General features: G+C 39.0%; 1 protein-coding gene across 3 annotated transcripts; it reads left to right on the forward strand.

The window, feature by feature from the left end:
• The first annotated feature begins 745 nt into the window (after positions 1 to 745).
• On the forward strand, positions 746 to 17052 carry LOC126649421 (arylsulfatase D-like). Of its 3 annotated transcripts, none has more exons than XM_050333560.1 (11): positions 746 to 855; positions 3415 to 3464; positions 3993 to 4142; positions 5925 to 6046; positions 7509 to 7631; positions 10683 to 11106; positions 11837 to 11973; positions 13707 to 13841; positions 14491 to 14653; positions 14935 to 15056; positions 15646 to 17052. In XM_050333560.1, the coding sequence occupies exons 1-11, from the start codon at positions 754 to 756 to the stop codon at positions 16014 to 16016; spliced, it is 1899 nt and encodes a 632-aa protein (XP_050189517.1). In that variant the 5' UTR covers positions 746 to 753; the 3' UTR covers positions 16017 to 17052. The 3 variants fall into 3 exon arrangements, with proteins under 3 accessions (XP_050189517.1, XP_050189518.1, XP_050189520.1); XM_050333561.1 differs by lacking the exon at positions 746 to 855 and adding an exon at positions 1217 to 1324 and having other exon boundaries at positions 3366 to 3464; XM_050333563.1 differs by lacking the exon at positions 746 to 855 and adding an exon at positions 1217 to 1324.
• The last annotated feature ends 764 nt before the right edge of the window (positions 17053 to 17816 follow it).

Genomic DNA, 17816 nt, shown 5'->3' on the forward strand with positions numbered 1-17816 from the left:
ATATGGAAGCTGTGAAGATGGCCCCAGCTGCAAGAGGGCCTCTCTCAGTTAGCAGAGCCCTGCTGGAATTGATTGCAACCTGAACAGAAAAAAACATAAGCAGCTCAGGTGTTTCTTTTTAGAAAATATACAGCAGTAGAGGGCATCAGAAAACAAGAAATCCTATAGACCTTAATGAATCCTTGAAGCGCTAAAGGCACAATGAGGGGAATGGGAATTAGAGAGGTACAGACTGGGATGCTGTAACACAGGTGGGGATAAGAAAGCAGGCACTGAGAGAAGGAAAATCAGACACATCATGGCTTCTGTGTGTGTTGTCTGTAACCACTTGAGCACGAAATTTTAGGGTGGGAGGGAGCAGGGAAGGGATCACCTGTGGTGCTGTAATGTGCCTCAGAGGTGATCTACTAGCAAACCAACCTGAGCATTGCAATTGGTAATGAAACACCAACTCGTAATAACATCACCCTTCCCTTTTAAGATATGAAAACACAGGAAATTCTCTGTCTGTAAAGCAAGATTGCTGTTTGGTACTGTCTCATGCTGTCCCAAAACACACAGTACAGCAGGACTCAAACAAGAAAAATCAAGAAAGCAAGCATTAGCCAGCATGCAACCTCAATTTGTGTCTGTGAGTGACGATAAGAAAACAGGCAGCACTCAGAAGTCAAGCTGAATGACTCATTTTCTGAAAAAGCAAATTCGAGTCTCTTACTGGCATTTCCTCCCCACCCTAGAACTATTTCTCAGTGCATGTGCAGAGACAACCTTGTCACTGTTGCAAGCACTCAGGACTGCCATAAAGTGAAGAAATTAGCTCAGTTTCTATTTCTACAGACAAAGAATTGCTGCTCCGTAAGTACAGCGATTTTCTCTTTTCCTTGGTGGAAGTGAGGAAAGGTTATTTATAGTGCCTTTCATGGGAGCGTCTCAGACTTGAAGGAGATCATTCCCATCCCTTGAGGAACTGGTGGTTGGGCAGAAAGCATTTTAGCTGCATTTGTGGTGTTCCCCAGCCCGACCCTCACACGCTGTATGAATGTCAGAGTTGTGCAGACAGCAATGGGACATGCAGCTTAAGGGACTCCAGGATAAGCTAGAATATCCAGCTGCTTGCAAGCTCTGGTATAACACGCTTTTCCTGTAGTGAACTGTAGGACATACAACTAGGGCAGATTTCAGGACCGCCTCCAGAAGCAATTATCAGACGCTGTGCCATAGCAGCAACCCTTGTGCTGAAAAAATTTTGAATGGTTTTAAGTCGACTGAAAATAAGCTCATGTGCCAGTCTATCGACTGCCTGCTTTGAACATAACTTGACCAGGTACTGTATTCCTCCTTTACTATGTTGGAAAATGCACAGGAAAATTTTAACGGGTGTTTGGAAATTCTTTCTTGCTTCTGTAGATAAAAATATCTCCAGGAAGTCTCTAAAATACTTTTTCCCTTTACAACAACATTGTTCTCATAGAAACGTACATACAAAGTGAGAGCTGCAGACAATTTGTTATCATGAGTCTGACTTTTATTTATCCCAGGTCTTCAAAACAGGAATTTTTCAAAGAAAGTTTCACAGATTGAACAGTACTGAATTGAGTGGTATTAACTATGAGGCTTTTCACTGAGTGTTGCCAAACTGATGCCACAAATGGGTACTGTGTATATCTGAGTACATATAAAAATATGAATATTTTCTTTTATGCAAACTGGTTTGATTTGGGATTTCAGTATCCTGTAAGTGTTGTGATGGAAAGGTAAATACTTTTTTGTTGTTGTTGTTGTTTAATTTGAATTTTATTGCTTTAAATCAACATAAGAAAACAACTAATAAAATATGAAAGATATGCAAGCTAACTTCCTCTCTCCCCCCTTCTCCCTCCCCATTCTTAGATTATTAAAATGGATGAAGAAAGGCATAAAATATAAATTATTTTGGGGGAGGGATTAATGATGGGAAATGGAGAAAAGTGTTTTACTCTAGCCAAATTCAGTTCAGATAGCAGAGAGGACTGTTTGCTTGCAGCATGGCTTCAGTGGCACTTTGGCGAGAGTGGTTCCATACAGGTCTCCAAAAATGCATCCTCTGAACTGTTTGCTGCTGCCCCAGCTGCCAGGGGCCAAGCAGGGAGCTGCACAGCTGTATGTGCAGGGACCCAGACTCCCTTTGATTGTTCTGACTGGGGAAAGCTGCTTTCACCGTCCATCTTGCTCCAGTCAGAGCTGCTAAAGTTTCGCTGCCTGGACTCCCACACCACCTTTCACTAAGAAATGGCTTGACAGGGATAATACCAGTCAGTGCAGTAACTGTTTATTACCTGCTATTTTACAGGCAGCTTCTAAGGAAGCTCAGCCTTGAGCTCCAGGCTGTGCTTTAAATCAGTGTCTCTCTAGTGTGAAGTGCAAGCACTTAGTGACAACCAATTGCACAATTAAGCCTGATTTTTTCCAACTCCCTTTTATTTCAACTGTTTTGGAGGCACATACTATAAAAATGTAAAAGATGGCTGAGGTATTTTCCAGTTCTTTTCCTATATCTACTTAGGATGCAACAAAGGTACAAACTCAAACACAGGAAACTGAGTGTCTGTACATAGCAATGCTGTATCAGCATTGGTAAGTCAGTGTTTGGATGCTGATTTTCTAAGTGTAGAAAGTTCAATTTTCCCTTTAAAGCTGGTAGTGTTGATGCATAAAATGTAAGGACTATGGATATTAACTAAGCTGCTTAATTCATCATTTCTGGAAAACAAAATATGAAACAAACATAATTTATAAAATTGACATGCTTGGGACAGTTCAACTAGACATGGGATAAATTTGAAAGGAGTCTATTTTAAAGCTTCTGAACGAAGTTCATTTGGCCCTTATTTCAAAGCTTTTAAATAGTTTTTCTTGTCCTGGCAGTGAAAGGAAAAGCCCCAGAGAAACCTACGTATTCTCAGAGAAAATAACAAGAGGCTAAAAATTCTTCTAAGAAAATATTATTGGAAAAAGATGACTAGAATTTCTAGAACTAAAAATACCTCTTATAAGCCTGAAAGTGAACTTGGCACATTACGTGAAGAAGCAGCAGGTTGCTGCTCTCTCTATGATCACAGAAAAATAAATTACATTGACTGGATTTTAAAATGCTCTTCTTTTCCATTCTGAACAGTGAGTATTTTTCATACAGTTGAGTCATGTAAGAAAAGAGAATTATTTTGCTATTTTAAGATAAACTTCTCTACACAAAAAGAAAAATTCTCTAAGAAGTGAAGAATGCCTTTACTCTTCTTCATTTAGGGTCTGGACTTGAGGTGCACTGCAGTAAATAAAACAGAATGTTAGCAGGCTTTGGTAAAGTTTTCAATCTATTTTTATTGCAGTGACTACTAGGAAGATGTAAATATGATAAAGGTACTCTTGGTTTTGCAGGATCTGAATACTCCAAATGCAGAAATGATTTGGCAACTAGCATCTTACTGGTAAGAAAAAAAATCACGAGTAATTATTATATCATCTTAATAATGACATAATACTGTGTTATAAAAGAGTAGCATTGTCTATCCAAAAGTACACTAACAATGTGGGTTTTGCTTGTTTGTTTGTTTTTCTTGTTATTAATTTTTGCACAACCCAAAGGTCTCAGTCTGGTCAAGAATGATGTCAGAGGAAGTTGATCCCATTCTCAGTTTCCCAGACCAACTTCTAATAAACATCCCAGGCCACTGAAGCACAATCACTTGTATGTCACGTGCTACATGTAAATTCCCATATGAGACTGCTCACAGGAAACTTGGAAACAATCAGAAAAGGAGATTTTAAAGTTATAGACCTGACATTTTCCTTTCATTGCATCTGTTTGGGTCAATGATAAACACTTAGCACACCCTCTGTGTCTGGACAGAGTGGTCTGGTCTGCAGTCAAGCTTACACTGGAGGGTCTCTGGCCACGTGTGGAGGGCATGATGAATGTCCAGGTCATTGGCTTCTGTCCTTCTTCTGTGTTTCAGGTCACCCCTGGTTACACCCCTGATTTTTGGTCTGCTTCTGCAGCCACCACTCACACAGCCTTCCATCATCACACAGCCAAACATTGTCCTGTTGATGGCTGATGATCTCGGCATAGGGGATGTAGGTTGCTATGGGAATGATACTATCAGGTAAGGAAACTGAGTGTAAGGGTGAGCAGAGCTGGTGTGATATTTAACATAAACCTGAAATCTGCCCAGGATTACCTCATAGCCTAGAATGCAACTCCAGGGACAGCTCTGCTATGTGGAGTTGCTTTACTGTGGGAACATGCCAGTTGTTCTTGTGTATCCCTTAATTGCCTGACATTGAGAAAGAGCTATACCCAAAGATAGAAATGTTGTCCCCTCTTTCAACATATTATTACCTCACTTTATGTTGCCATTATGTTTCCCAGTCTCACATCAAAGTACAGTTAAATGACTGCAATGAACCATGTTACTAGGAAATATTTCTCTTTTCAATCTCAGGGACATAGAATTTGCCTTCTCTTTCAAAATTGTGCCACAGTATTGCCTTCTGGCTTCCTACCAGCTTGTCACTTCTTTGAACAAAACCAAATTTGCTGTGGTCATTCCCCTCATCCAGCAAATTTCTCAGAATCTTACTCTGATCGGCTTCAGTTGGCAAGTTTCAGATGGGCAGCAGGCAAATGTAGGTAGCTGCTGGTGCTCTGCAATGCTGGGCCTCCATACCATCATCCCCCTGGCATGGATTTTCTTTTCAAAAGCAGTGGGGTACATTTGGGATGTACTAGCAGAGTGACTAAGTATTGTATTCTGAAATGTAAGATATTCTCTTGTCTGTAACTAGTGTGTTAGGCAAGCCTAGTTTTGCTGGTTGTCAGTTGCCTACAAAATACCCTTCACTCACCTACACTTAATTCATGTTGCCACTACAGTGTGAAAACATGCAGGATTTCTTTCAATTTTTCTCCTTTTCCCTTCATTTCAAACATCAGAGAAGCATTTTGTTTGCTTCCTCTTCTATACTGTAAGTTATGTAGCATCTTGTGTAGTCAAGCACTGTCACCCTGTGGCAACTAAATTACCATTGCACTGTACGTTGATATGCTCCTCTTTAAAAATCTGGCGTAGGAAATGCAGTTCTGGAGGGATGAAAGGTCTGTGTGCATGTTTCATGCAAGTAATGGAGCTTCTTGAGGCAGAGAGAAAAAGCACAGGTCCAGCACACAGAGACAGCTCTCCTCATACATGTGGGACTGATTGTTTGTTATTCCAGCCTCAACCCTGGGTAAGAAAAATATAATTTAAAAGTATTTTGGAGAAGAAAAGGCTCCAGAGAGACCTTATAGCAGCCATCCAGTACCTCAAGTGGGCCCATAATAAGGTTGGAGAAGAACTTTTTACAAGGAAATGCAGTGACAGGATAAGGGAATGGCTTTAAACTGAGAGAAGGTAGGTTTAGATTAGACATTCGAAAGAAATTCTTTACTGTGAGAGAGGTGAGGCACTGAAGCATGTTGCCCAGAGAAGCTCTTGAGCCCTGGAAGTGTTCAAGACCAGGTTGGATGGGGTTCTGAGCACCATGATCTAGTGGAAGGTGTCCCTGCCCATGGCAGGAGGCTTGGAAATTGATTATATTTAAGGTCCCTTCCAACCCAAACCATTCTATAGTTCTACGATTTCTGCAAGACTCTTCACAGGACATGGGAAACAAGAAGGAATGGTTGGCTTGAAATTAATCCAGATACAGATGCTAATGTAAAAAGAAAAAAAAAAAAAAAGAACTATTTACCCAGCACTTAAGAAAGTTAAAATAAATATGAAAAAAATTATTTCCTGACCATCTTCAAATAGAAGAAACTTCCCATAATAAAGATAAGTATATAATTCTTTATTCCCCTGAAAAACTCTCTGAATGATACCTGATGGTGCTGGTCACATTTTTAGGACCCCGAACATTGATCGCCTGGCAAAGGAAGGAGTGAAACTGACCCAACACATTGCTGCGGCTCCTCTTTGCACCCCCAGCAGAGCAGCTTTCCTCACCGGCAGATACCCACTCCGATCAGGTTTGCCTTGCAAAGCCAAGCAGCCTTTAAACATTGCTTTATTACTGTAGGGAACAATGTCATACGAAGGGCACAAAAAAAATGAGGGTGTGCAAATACAAGGGGTGCCACAGATGCATCATCCCTCACTGAGACCCACAAGACACCAGCCTAGAACCTTTGAGGTGGCATCTATATTTATGGAGTACATCCAACTGATTGGGGGGGAAAGTAGAGAAAAAACAGCTCTGCAGAGCATCTTGGTCCCCTCAACTCACAATTTTGGTTGCCTTTTGGTGCTCTCCCATATAGATTGCAGCCAGAATGAAGTTAGAGCAAATTGCTACATTTGAAGAAGTCATTACACAAAACATGAATAATAATAATGAACAACACATTTCTAAAGCACCAGTTATATTAATTTCTGTCATGGGTGACTCCTCATCACATGTCAGAAGCAGCTCAACCCTGCAGGGAGCAGAGTAGACCTATGCAGATGTGTGTCCATTCCCTCCAGTCGAGGTGCAGAATGAGTCACGTATGGGAAAGCTCCTTTACTTATCTGTCAGAATTAATCCATCCTATGAAATAACAGTTTGACAGCTATATTATTTTTCCCAACTGTGTTTTTGAAGAAAAAATACGATCCTGTCAAACTGCATCCCTGAGATGAAGAGGTATGAAAAACAAACAGCTCTACATGTTTCTAACAGCAACTCTCAAATGCTTGTTCTATTGCAAATTATCTTCAGAGCCTTCATTCCTGAGGCATTTTGAAGCTGATATGTCATCCCACATTTATCACGACAGCTCCCACTGAGACGGGTAGCTTGAAAATGCACGTGGGCTTGTACAAACCCTCTCCTACTATAACAACAGTTCCAGAGATGTTCAACGCTGCCAGGAGTGACTGAACTTCACATAATGCTGTATGACAGGGTTATGCCAGCATAAATTGCTAAATAACAAGGTGTAAACCTGCAGGTGAAGAGAATACTGCAGTGCTAGGTAGCTACTCTGTGGGTCTCAGAGATGGGATACCATCCATGACACTGCACAGGGAAATCTTGAGTTTCCAGGCAGCCCTATGTGAGCTGGAGTTTGAGGCTAATAAAGGGTTTAAGTCTCTTTATGCTCTTCCCTGCCCTCACAGTCACACTAAGTGCGTGCATCTCATACAGCCTGGATGCCACTGTAACATATAAAAGCTCCTATACAACTGTGTCATTCCTAATGAAATGAAATCAAATAAAATGAAGTTAAATTAAATAAGAGTCTCAGTATGAGGTACAAAGAAGAATGGGTACCATAGAGAGGCTTAACTCTTTTTTAACCTTGTCCAGAGTCCTAGATTCATGTTTCCAAACAAAGAGCATGAAGATGAACGTTAAACACTATCATTTCAATGAAATCTGGAAACAACAAAGTATGTTGGCTAAAAGTACTCTGCCCCTTATACTTACTCAGATTGTTTCATTTTTAGGGATGGATGCTATAAACAATTACCGTGTTATTTTTTGGAATGCGGGCTCAGGAGGCCTTCCTCCAAATGAAACCACTTTTGCCAAAATACTGCAGCAGCAAGGCTACACCACAGGATTGATAGGTATGGAGACATCCTAAAAATGTTCTAGAATGTGTTTCACCTGCACATCTCACTCAAACCAGTTGTTTTAGTTAGTAACTGCTAATACTTCTGTTGGAATACTTTTATTTCCCAATTTGAGAATATTACGTAAGAAGAAATCCTGATCAAACAGTACATTTCTTAAAAGAACAAGCATCTGATAAAGAGGAAAAACTTTGCTGGTTGTTGGAAAATACAATGGAAAATCTGTTAATTATTCCTGAATATTATTGTACCAGGTACAAGATGCTTATTTGATGCTACTTTGTAAAAAAAAGGCAAAAATACGAGTGCCATTTAAATATGCATGATAATGTTTTACCCAGTTCATAGTAGATTCATGACAAAAGGGAACAGCTGCTACTTAAAACAGTAGAGACAATGTATAGTACCACAGGATTTGGCCTTTCAAAACCAGAAACAAAGCAATTATTTTTTTCTATAATATAGCATGACAATAAGTTCACCAAGATTTCAGTACAGCCTGTAAAACATTGCCTTCTTCAGCATTCTCATGAATTTTGTTTATATATTATAGCTCTATCTTTTTAATTGTTGTAACTTTGAGTCATGATCTAGTTTCAAATAATTATTTATCTTAGATATGCTACATAATTCCACAAGGTGATAAAGCACGAACATTCCTGAGCTGAATTTTCAGCTAATTGTCCTACTTCATCTGAGCATCTAAAATGTCAAAACCCAAAACCTACACTTGACTTTTAAAAATATTGGCTGTACAAACCAACAGAATGTATTAATAAAAGTTCCTGTAGAAATAGATTTGTATTCATTCAAAAGAATAGATCTAAACCACACAGGACAAAACTAAAAGAAGCCTTCCATGCATTTTAAATTCTACATTACTAAAGCTCCATCTCCTGTTAGTTTTGCAGCAATACTATTGTAGTTGTTTTAATCAGCTCATAAAACACGCTGTGCATGCTTCAGCTTGGTTTCAGCATGTAATCATTAACAAAACAATCAGATTTCTCTCCACTCTCCCAAGGGAATTGCCCTGCAGGGAGACTCTGCTGTATACTTCTCAAAAGCAAAATGTACTGGCATTCTCCCTGTGGGCATCTCAGCTAAAATCACACTATGGACACCAAAAGCATCACTTAGTTTAACTGAATTGACAGATCCTGATTAATTGCTCTGTAGGGGCTGATGGAAAGTAAGTGACACACAAAACCCCACAAGAACTTTACGTTCAAGTCATGAAGCAAAAAATCTTAACACAACATCTGTGCATGTGACCACAGCTGAATGAGCACTAAGGAGTCGCACCTGAATGGTTTCTGATTGTTTTGCCCTGAGCACAACCAGTTTAATTGTAAATTAAATCCTATTAATAATCTGCAGCTGGAGGTGATAATGAGACTTTTTGTTGGAAAGGTTTTGAAGATACTTTATAGTCAGAAAGCCAGTGTTGCATAATGTATGCCCTCAGAGATCAATTTATCTTAATTATACACTTAGTTTATCTTCTGGAGATTTGAGTCTTTTCTAGCATGTCAGAAGTCTTTATCAACCTTGGCTGGAGATGTAGGTGTTGGAATGCAAGGATTCCAAGGATACTTTAGCTGCACCTGTATTTAGGACCAGTGCATCTATGTATTGATTACAAACCTGTTTCATTCTATAGCTGGCTCTAAATACGTCAAGAGGTAAACTGAGTAGAGATTTTAGCTGAAAGCAATTCCTCCACCTACAATAGAACTTCCATTCTTTCTTTATATTTATATCTAAAGAGCAGCATTTTTTCTCCTCCTCCAAAGCAGTTTTTTCTGCTCCTATTGTAATACACAGCAATTCTATTGAAACCTGCTTAGGGTTGGCTGCTAGTATATGTATTGGTAATATCCTAAACAAATGGTTTACTATAACATCGTCTTGTAAGTGCACAATTCCTGACTCCACAACAAGAACTAGTTGCAAATTAGATTTCAAGTAAAATTCTAAATGTTCATTCTGATCTATAGATCTAGTACCCAAGATCTGCATTACAACACAGATCATAAAATGCAATTAAACTACATCTCTGTGACAAGAGGTAGATTTTGATCATTTGATTCAGATATTCACAGACTTCAGTGTTTAAGCCAAATGAGCCTGCTGGCAATGTCCCCTTGTAAGTGCCTAACCAGTTTCTTTGAATAGGCTGAAGGGGAAGAAAAAGCATGGTTTTGATGTGCCATTCATCATATTAGTTTGTGTGTTCATACTAAGGAAAATATTGCATTGCAAAAGGTCAAGAGATGTTCCTTCTGATGTATGAAGACGTCAGTATTTAAAAGAAGGGGGGCTTTAATTTTTTAAAATTTGACTAAATACAAATAAGTGGCAAACATATTTATAAAACTAAGTCTTTTATTCTCATTCCATATATGGAGATACAATGATCAGCAAAGTTACTTACGTATGTACAGCTTCATAAGAAATCCTGATCTCCTGAGCTCAAGTATTTCTGGATCTGGTGGTTTATCTGGCAAACAGACAGCTGAGCTGCCAGTTATTTGACTACTCTCCATAGCCTCCCTTATCAGTCTGGCACCAACAATGAGTTTTGCCACAGTCCTGACATCAAGCTCTTCAAAACTTTTCAGAAACAAATCTGCATAGCACCTTCAAGGCAAAGAGACAACAGAAGTGTTACTTTGCCATGTGCGTAAAAAGAGACAGCTTCCTCCTACTTTACCTGATAGGTCTCCAGAAAGGCCAGTACATTTTTGCTAAGTTCTGAATTTTTCTCAATTTCTGGTTCCCTTTATAATCCATTTCTTTTATATTTGATAAGAGCTTAAGAGCATGAATATGTGTGCAGAGCACCAATAACTTTGTTGGTAGAGGTTTGGTTTTATCAAACCCATTATATCACTGCATAATAAGTATATTTCTGTGTAGGATGAAGAAGTCATCACCAGCAGAATGAAACCAACCATTATTTGAGAAATATTTTGTATGAGGAAACCTTATCCACTTTTTAAAAATATTTTCTCTTTACATTTTAATAATCTTTATTTTCAGGGAAATGGCATCAAGGTGTTAACTGTGAATCCCGCAATGACCATTGCCATCACCCTTTAAATCACGGATTTGACTATTTTTATGGGATGCCTTTTACGCTAATAAGTGACTGTCAACCAACGGAAACACCGGAGATGGACAGAGCCTTTAGAAGGAAACTCTGGCTCTATACTCAAATGATTGGCCTCATTGTACTCACTGCTGCCCTGGGAAGGCTGACTGGCTTGATCCCCGTCCGCTGGAAAACACTGACCTGCCTTGCTGGCTTTTGTCTCCTGCTCTTTGTATCCTGGTTCTCAAGTTATGGGTTTGTTCGATACTGGAACTGCATCATGATGAGAAACCATGAAGTTACTGAGCAGCCAATGGTGACAGACAGAACTACGTCCCTTATCTTGAGAGAGTCCATTTCATTTATTGAAAGGTAAAGTGGCTTTTCTTTGATCACAAATTTTCTTCCACATCTTGCAACTTTTAAACAGCACTTTGCCATGTGTTTAATATTTTTTAATAATATAATATAGGATTATAAGTATTATTATGCCTATTCATTTTAAACATTATCAATAAGTATATCATATCATTAAACCAAAAAATTAGCTGCTGCTTAAGGATGTCCCATATTCCTCGCTTCACTAAAGCTAATAACATTTCCAAATTTCCATGTGTTGGACTGAATATTTCTGGGCTATATTGGGGAAATACATAAACCTATCAATGAGACCAACATAGTAGCTTTAAGGAATAGCAGCTAGTACCAGAAATGCATGTGTGGGCCAGGGAAGGAAAAGCAGAGCTGTGGTGTAGCCTTGTCATACAGTCTTAATACGTGGGCAGCAGCTGACAGGAGATGAACCTGCTGCCTTCGCTTCAGTAGCACAGTGGTGGTTTGCAATAGCAGAAAGTGTAGCTTCAATCCAGAAGTTTTCTATCTATGACTCAGAGGGAAAAAGAGCGTCATTTTATACAGGCCAAACATTATTTGATCAGACAAATCCTAATCACTGTGTTATAATATCTTACAAACTATGATGTCTCTGAAGAGACTGCCGAAATATCTACACACAAATAATACGATTTTTCATTACGATTGACCTCTCTATGCACTGAGAACCTTCCTGCCTAACAACAAAATGTTGATTTCTGTTCCTTAGAAATAAGCACAAGCCATTCCTCCTCTTTCTTTCCTTTTTACATTCCCACACCCCTCTCCTCACCACAGAGAAGTTTCTTCGGAGGAGCAGACATGGTTTATATGGTGACAATGTAGAGGAGATGGACTGGATGGTGGGTAAGTCACTACAGCAAATAAAAATGTCTGAAACTATCTAATATCTAGGTCTAAATACATAATAAAACACACTTGTTATTAAAAGAACAAGAAAGATAATTAAAAGCAAGTAGGAACAAGTTCTAAGCTTTTTATGAACATCTGTCAATTTGTATGAGCACTGTTGGCTTATAGCACTGGCTTTTTACTTTCTGCAGTCTTGGATAAAATGAGTCTTTCTGTTCATTCATTTTTTTTGGTCAAGTGTTTACCTGTTTTAACCACATCCCCTTAGCTCCTGTCAAGGAGCTCTCCTGATCTTCTTACTAAATATTGAGAATTATTTAGTTTTCTGTAATTTATAGAGACAAGTTATTTCAGCCTCTTATGGTCATTTCTAAGTAGGTGATCAGAATGTGATGAAACTGATAAGCAAATTATTTCCAGATATAAACCAGCAGGCTATTTATCTCTGACTGCTGCATTAAGCAGAGTACTGAATTTTTTTCAGCCCCATTCATAAATCCAGAAGTGTTCATAAATTTTAACTGGTATGCCCCCCCCAAATTCATATTATTTTTCAGCCTGTTTTTTTGGAGGGAAAGAGGAATTATTTATCATTCAGTCATGATGGAGTAAAAGGACCCATATTTGCAAAAGGGATAAGAGTTAGGTACAGTTCAGGAAGGATATTGACGTGCTGGAGCAGGTCCAGAGAAGAGCAACCAGGCTGGTGAAGGGACTTGAGCACAAGTCCTATGAGGAGAGGCTGAGAGAGCTGGGGTTGTTTAGCCTGGAGAAGAGGAGGCTCAGGGGTGACCTCATCACTCTCTTCAACTACCTGAGAGGAGATTGTAGCCAGGTGGGGGTTGGTCTCTTCTCCCAGGCAATCAGCAGTAGGACAAGAGGGCACGGGCTTAAGCTCTGCCAGGGGAAGTGTAGGTTGGATACTAGGAAGAAATTCTTTACAGAGAGGGTAATCAGACATTGGAATGGGCTGCCCAGGGAGGTGGTGGATTCACCATCCCTGGAGGTTTTTAAGATGAGACTGGATGTGGCACTTAGTGCCATGGTCTGGTAACCACAGCAGTGTTGGATCAAGAGTTGGACTTGATGATCTCAGAGGTCCTTTCTAACCCACCTGATTCTATGATTCTGTGATATACAGAAATTGGATTCAGACCTACCTGTCAAACACTTGCACACCAAGAATATAATTAAGAAATTAAGAACATCAGAAATAGTTCAAGAATTACTTTTAAATGAAAAGGAAATTTATCATTAATGCATATTATATCCATTCAGTAATGTAATGCACATCTGAACTGTGGTCTAGACAATATAAAGTAAGGGTAGATGGTATTTTTTACATGTTTCTCATGATTGCCACCACTGACGCAGAATCCAACTTTTTGGGGCCTTGAATCACACTTTCTTTCTGTATTTTTACAGTAAGTGGCACTTTTGCCCTTTACAACACAGGCTCTGACTGTGGTTATTGCACTCCTTCATTAAAATACCAAGAATAGAGGGATTACAGCACATCATAAATTTTCTATGCTTTTAATAAGCAAAAATATTAATATTAGTAAAATAATAACCAAAAATCTTGATCTCAAAACCTTTTAAACAATGGGCAGCCCTACAGGGATAAGAAATTACATTGATGAATGTTGACAAGTCAGAGGCTAAAATTCTTGTAGCGTAAGCTATGTTTTTTTCTTCTTAATATACACATATTCTTGTGTTTACAGGTCAGGTTCTAGATGCTATTGACAAGGAAGGATTGAAAGATACTACACTAGTTTACTTTGCCTCTGATCATGGTGGATGGCTGGAAAGACAAGAAGACAAAAGGCAGCTGGGTGGCTGGAATGGAATATACAAAGGTAAGAGCTGTCAGGGACAATGACAACCCAGCAACAACCAGTAAAGTACTTTGGACACCCCTAAGGGGTAGATAAGACTGTATGTTTAAGGAAAGGCAGTGTTTTATCACTGAGAAGCAAATTTGTCTCATTCTAATTAGACATTTAAAAATAAAGTAAATGCTAACCTGAACAGTTGTTCTTTATAAGCATGAATTCTCAAACTGTAATTTCCTCATAAGGCAATCAATCACAAGTTAACTTTTATTAAGATTGTATAACTTCTCACTTAATATTAGTTTCATCTTACATATGAATTCTTGCTTTCATTACAACAGGTATGTTATAGGACTGTAAAAGAAAGATGAGAACTAAACTAGGAAATTATTTCATGCCTGAAAATTTTATCCACACTGAGTGCTGATGGGTTAATGTGTTTGTAAAACAATAGAAGGTACCAAGAAAGAAACAAACAAGGTCATTCAGGGGTTGGGCTGATCTAGTGAACACACTTTCACTGATGCTGAAGAGAAGGAGCTTGGCAGTAAAACCAAAAGAGTAAAGAAGGCTCATTAAATTAACATTAGCTTACGATAATACAATAACATTTGTCTAAAATTTCTCTTTATTTTAAATGAAATTTATTTTAATTTTTTTGTTTTAATGAAAGGTGGAAAAGCTATGGGAGGCTGGGAAGGAGGAATTCGTGTTCCAGGGATATTTAGATGGCCAGGAGTGTTACCTGCAGGCACAGTTATTGATGAACCTACAAGCCTTATGGATATTTATCCTACAGTAGTTCATCTGGCTGGAGGGGAAGTGCCTCAGGACAGGTACAAATACAAGTATCTTTATTACTCCTTCTTTACCAAAACATTGGAAAATAAAGTTTGGAAACATATTCTAAGAGTCTGATGTTTTCTTTTTCAGCCCTGCTTCTTTTCTAGGCACATCTCTGTTAGCACAGCTTGGTCATCTCTTCTTTACATTTGAAATTCAGCCTCTACCCAATACCTTCTACATTCAAAGCTGCCAGTTCCAGCAAGAGGTTAGCAAAAGGAATGCAGTCCTGTATAGCTTACCTCAGTCTTATGTTCTCTGTTTTTTCTGCCAGGATCATTGATGGCCGGGATCTGATGCCTTTACTGCGAGGAACGGTTGCGCACTCAGAGCACGAGTTCCTGTTCCACTACTGTGGCATTCATTTACATGCTGCGAGGTGGTACCAGAAAGACAGTGAGTATACAGCTTCTCTGCAAAGAATTAGGTCCAGTCTACAGAAGGGCACACTGGCCTAACACATTTTTTTTCTGGGATTGCAGATTTCCATGTAATTCCAGGTGTACGTAAAGAACTTACTATCATTGCCTCAATTGTATAGCACAAAGAGGGTTTTTTTGTGGCTTAAAGGTTTAGGATAGCTCTCACCCACATCTCCACCTGAAAGCAATGCCTGAGGAGTCTGTACCCTCCTTGTCTCATAGAGAAGTCCTGCCTCAGCCTTTTGTCTGTAGTACTGCTACCTTAAAAAGGAAGCAAGTCATGGAATCCCCAAATCTTTTTTTCATGTTTTCATAAAAAGCAAAGTTCGTGATAGCTGGTACTTGCTGAAAACTTTGAAGAAATTTCAAAGTGTCAGAAATAATTTTTCATTATTGGTTTATTTCTGTGTCACCTATTTTTAAATGAAATTAAAATACTATATCAACTAATAAATGTAGAGCTGAAGTGCAAACAAAAACAAACTCTAGAAGAATATTCACCCTTCCCTGTGATAACTGCCAGTATCACTGCAAGCCTTCTGTGATTCTTTCTTTCCTGCCAGGTGGAGCCATTTGGAAGGCTCACTATGTGACCCCTATCTTCAGTCCTCCCGGAGCTGGGGCTTGTTATGATAGAGGATTTTGCCCATGTTTTGGGGAAGGCGTGACCCATCATGATCCTCCACTGCTGTTTGATCTCTCACGAGACCCTGCTGAAGCCAAACCTCTCTCAGCTGACACTGAGCCCCTCTTTGACACTGTCATAAGGAAGATGGGGAGAGCCATCAAAGAGCATCGCAGGACACTGACTCCAGTCCCAGAGCAGCTCTCTGTGTACAACGTGGTGTGGAAGCCGTGGCTGCAGCCGTGCTGTGGGACATTCCCATTCTGCTGGTGTGATAAGGAAGGTGATAGTAAACTTGCTGACCTATAAAGGACAGAAACAGATACTTCCTCAGAAATGTATTTAGATTAAGAGTGTTTTCTTTGGGGGTGTTGATAGGTGGGTCATTTGTTTCTCTAAATGGAGCCTTTATATAAGAATTGTTCCAGTGAATGGCACAGTATTTAGTTAAGGTGACTATAGGCTGGGCACTCTCAGGGAAGGATTAAGACAGAATGCTCTGAAGACTATGTTTTAACTTGCATCTGCTGACAACTAAATGAATAGTTCAAATGCACTGAAGCAGGCCAAGGTTAGAGCTGTACAAGTAATGATACAACTTATGTTTTGATGATTACAAATGTACACTCAGAAGCTTTGGTTTTGTTTTTTTGTGCTGAATTTCTAAGTGATTCCTGGACTGAGGTCTTCCTTAACTTTGTTATCCTTAAAGAGGATGCATAAAATGCCCCTATAATAAATTTTTGCAGACTGATTGCTTCCAAAATAATGAAAAAATAATTTTGTCCAGAAACATGACAAGCTGGGTAGCAGCTGTCTGCACTCTCTGAGAAGGATGGGACTCCTCTGATTGGAGTCAGCCTCTTTTGATGGAGAACACAAAAGGGAAAGGATTTTTCCTTTCCAAAACTCCCATCCCACCCAGCTCCCTAAGCAGCACTGGGAAGGGCATTTTGGCATTGATCACCACAAAATGCTGCACTGATAATGAGTTCAGTTATTTGGGCACATGATTGCACAGATTACCCTGCTGCCCATATCTCAGTCATATCTCACTGCTGCTGACAAGTAACAGGTTCAGAAAAGACTCTGAAAGATATCAAACACTAACTATGAAAACAAACAGTAATTTGTTATGGAAAAAAGAAATGCAAAATAAAGATATTTTTTGCTTCACGAGTTCCTTTTTCACGCCACCAAAGAGCTAGAGTTACTAAGGTCTCTCTCTTCACTCTTGTTCTTTCTTTCACTGCAGTTCTTTTCTCCTTTGTGTTAAAATAATTGTTTCTATTTAATTGGCTTTGAAGGTAATGCTTTTCATTGTAGGGAATAAAATTCACCTGTTCACATAGACATGTTTACACTGGTATATCTGAATATGTAGACATCTGAGAACAGAATTTGCCCATTTTTTTTTACTTCACACGTTTTTAGCTGTTCTTCTAACTACTGTGCTAGGACCTGTTTCTCTTCTTCACCTTCCTTGATAAATTTTTGGTTTATTTTGGTTTTATTTCCTCCTTCATTTCCTACAATTCAGCCATCAGGAAATCCGCAGGTAAACAAAGCCCTACAGCTTAAAAGTAAAGTTTTATTTTATGCAGTTCACAGACAGTTATAATTCACCCTGATGCTCCATCAGTGTTATTGATGAGAAAGGTGCTCAAGTCTTACTGTGAAAATTTCAAGAGATTCAGTAAACCCATCACTTCACATTTCCTAGATTGGTGCTTAAATTCCTCCATTGTTAGAAATGTCTGCTTTTTTCCTCACTTGAGTGTAGTCTATTTAACTGTTTCTTCCTTGGATAGATTTAAAGGTCTTTTCATATTCAATATGAAGTCTTTTCTTTACCTGAAATAAGTGGAATCAGACCGGCATTTTTTATTTTTTCAGTCATTCCAAGATCTCACTTCCATTCTGAAGCCAGTTTAGTCTCTGGGATTTTACATCCTTTCAATTTTTCAACACCTTTAAAAATAAGAGGGTTAATATGATTGAACCAGTTTCTCTTGCACAGAAAAACTTCATAGCACTGTAGGATATCCATTTGGAGCTAGAGGGTACCAGAAAACATCTGAGCTAGGATTTGTCTTGGACACTGCTGTT

The sequence above is a fragment of the Myiozetetes cayanensis genome, unplaced genomic scaffold, assembly GCF_022539395.1.
Source record: "Myiozetetes cayanensis isolate MyiCay16 unplaced genomic scaffold, myiCay2020 scf5-8, whole genome shotgun sequence".
Taxonomy (NCBI): Eukaryota; Metazoa; Chordata; class Aves; order Passeriformes; family Tyrannidae; genus Myiozetetes; species Myiozetetes cayanensis.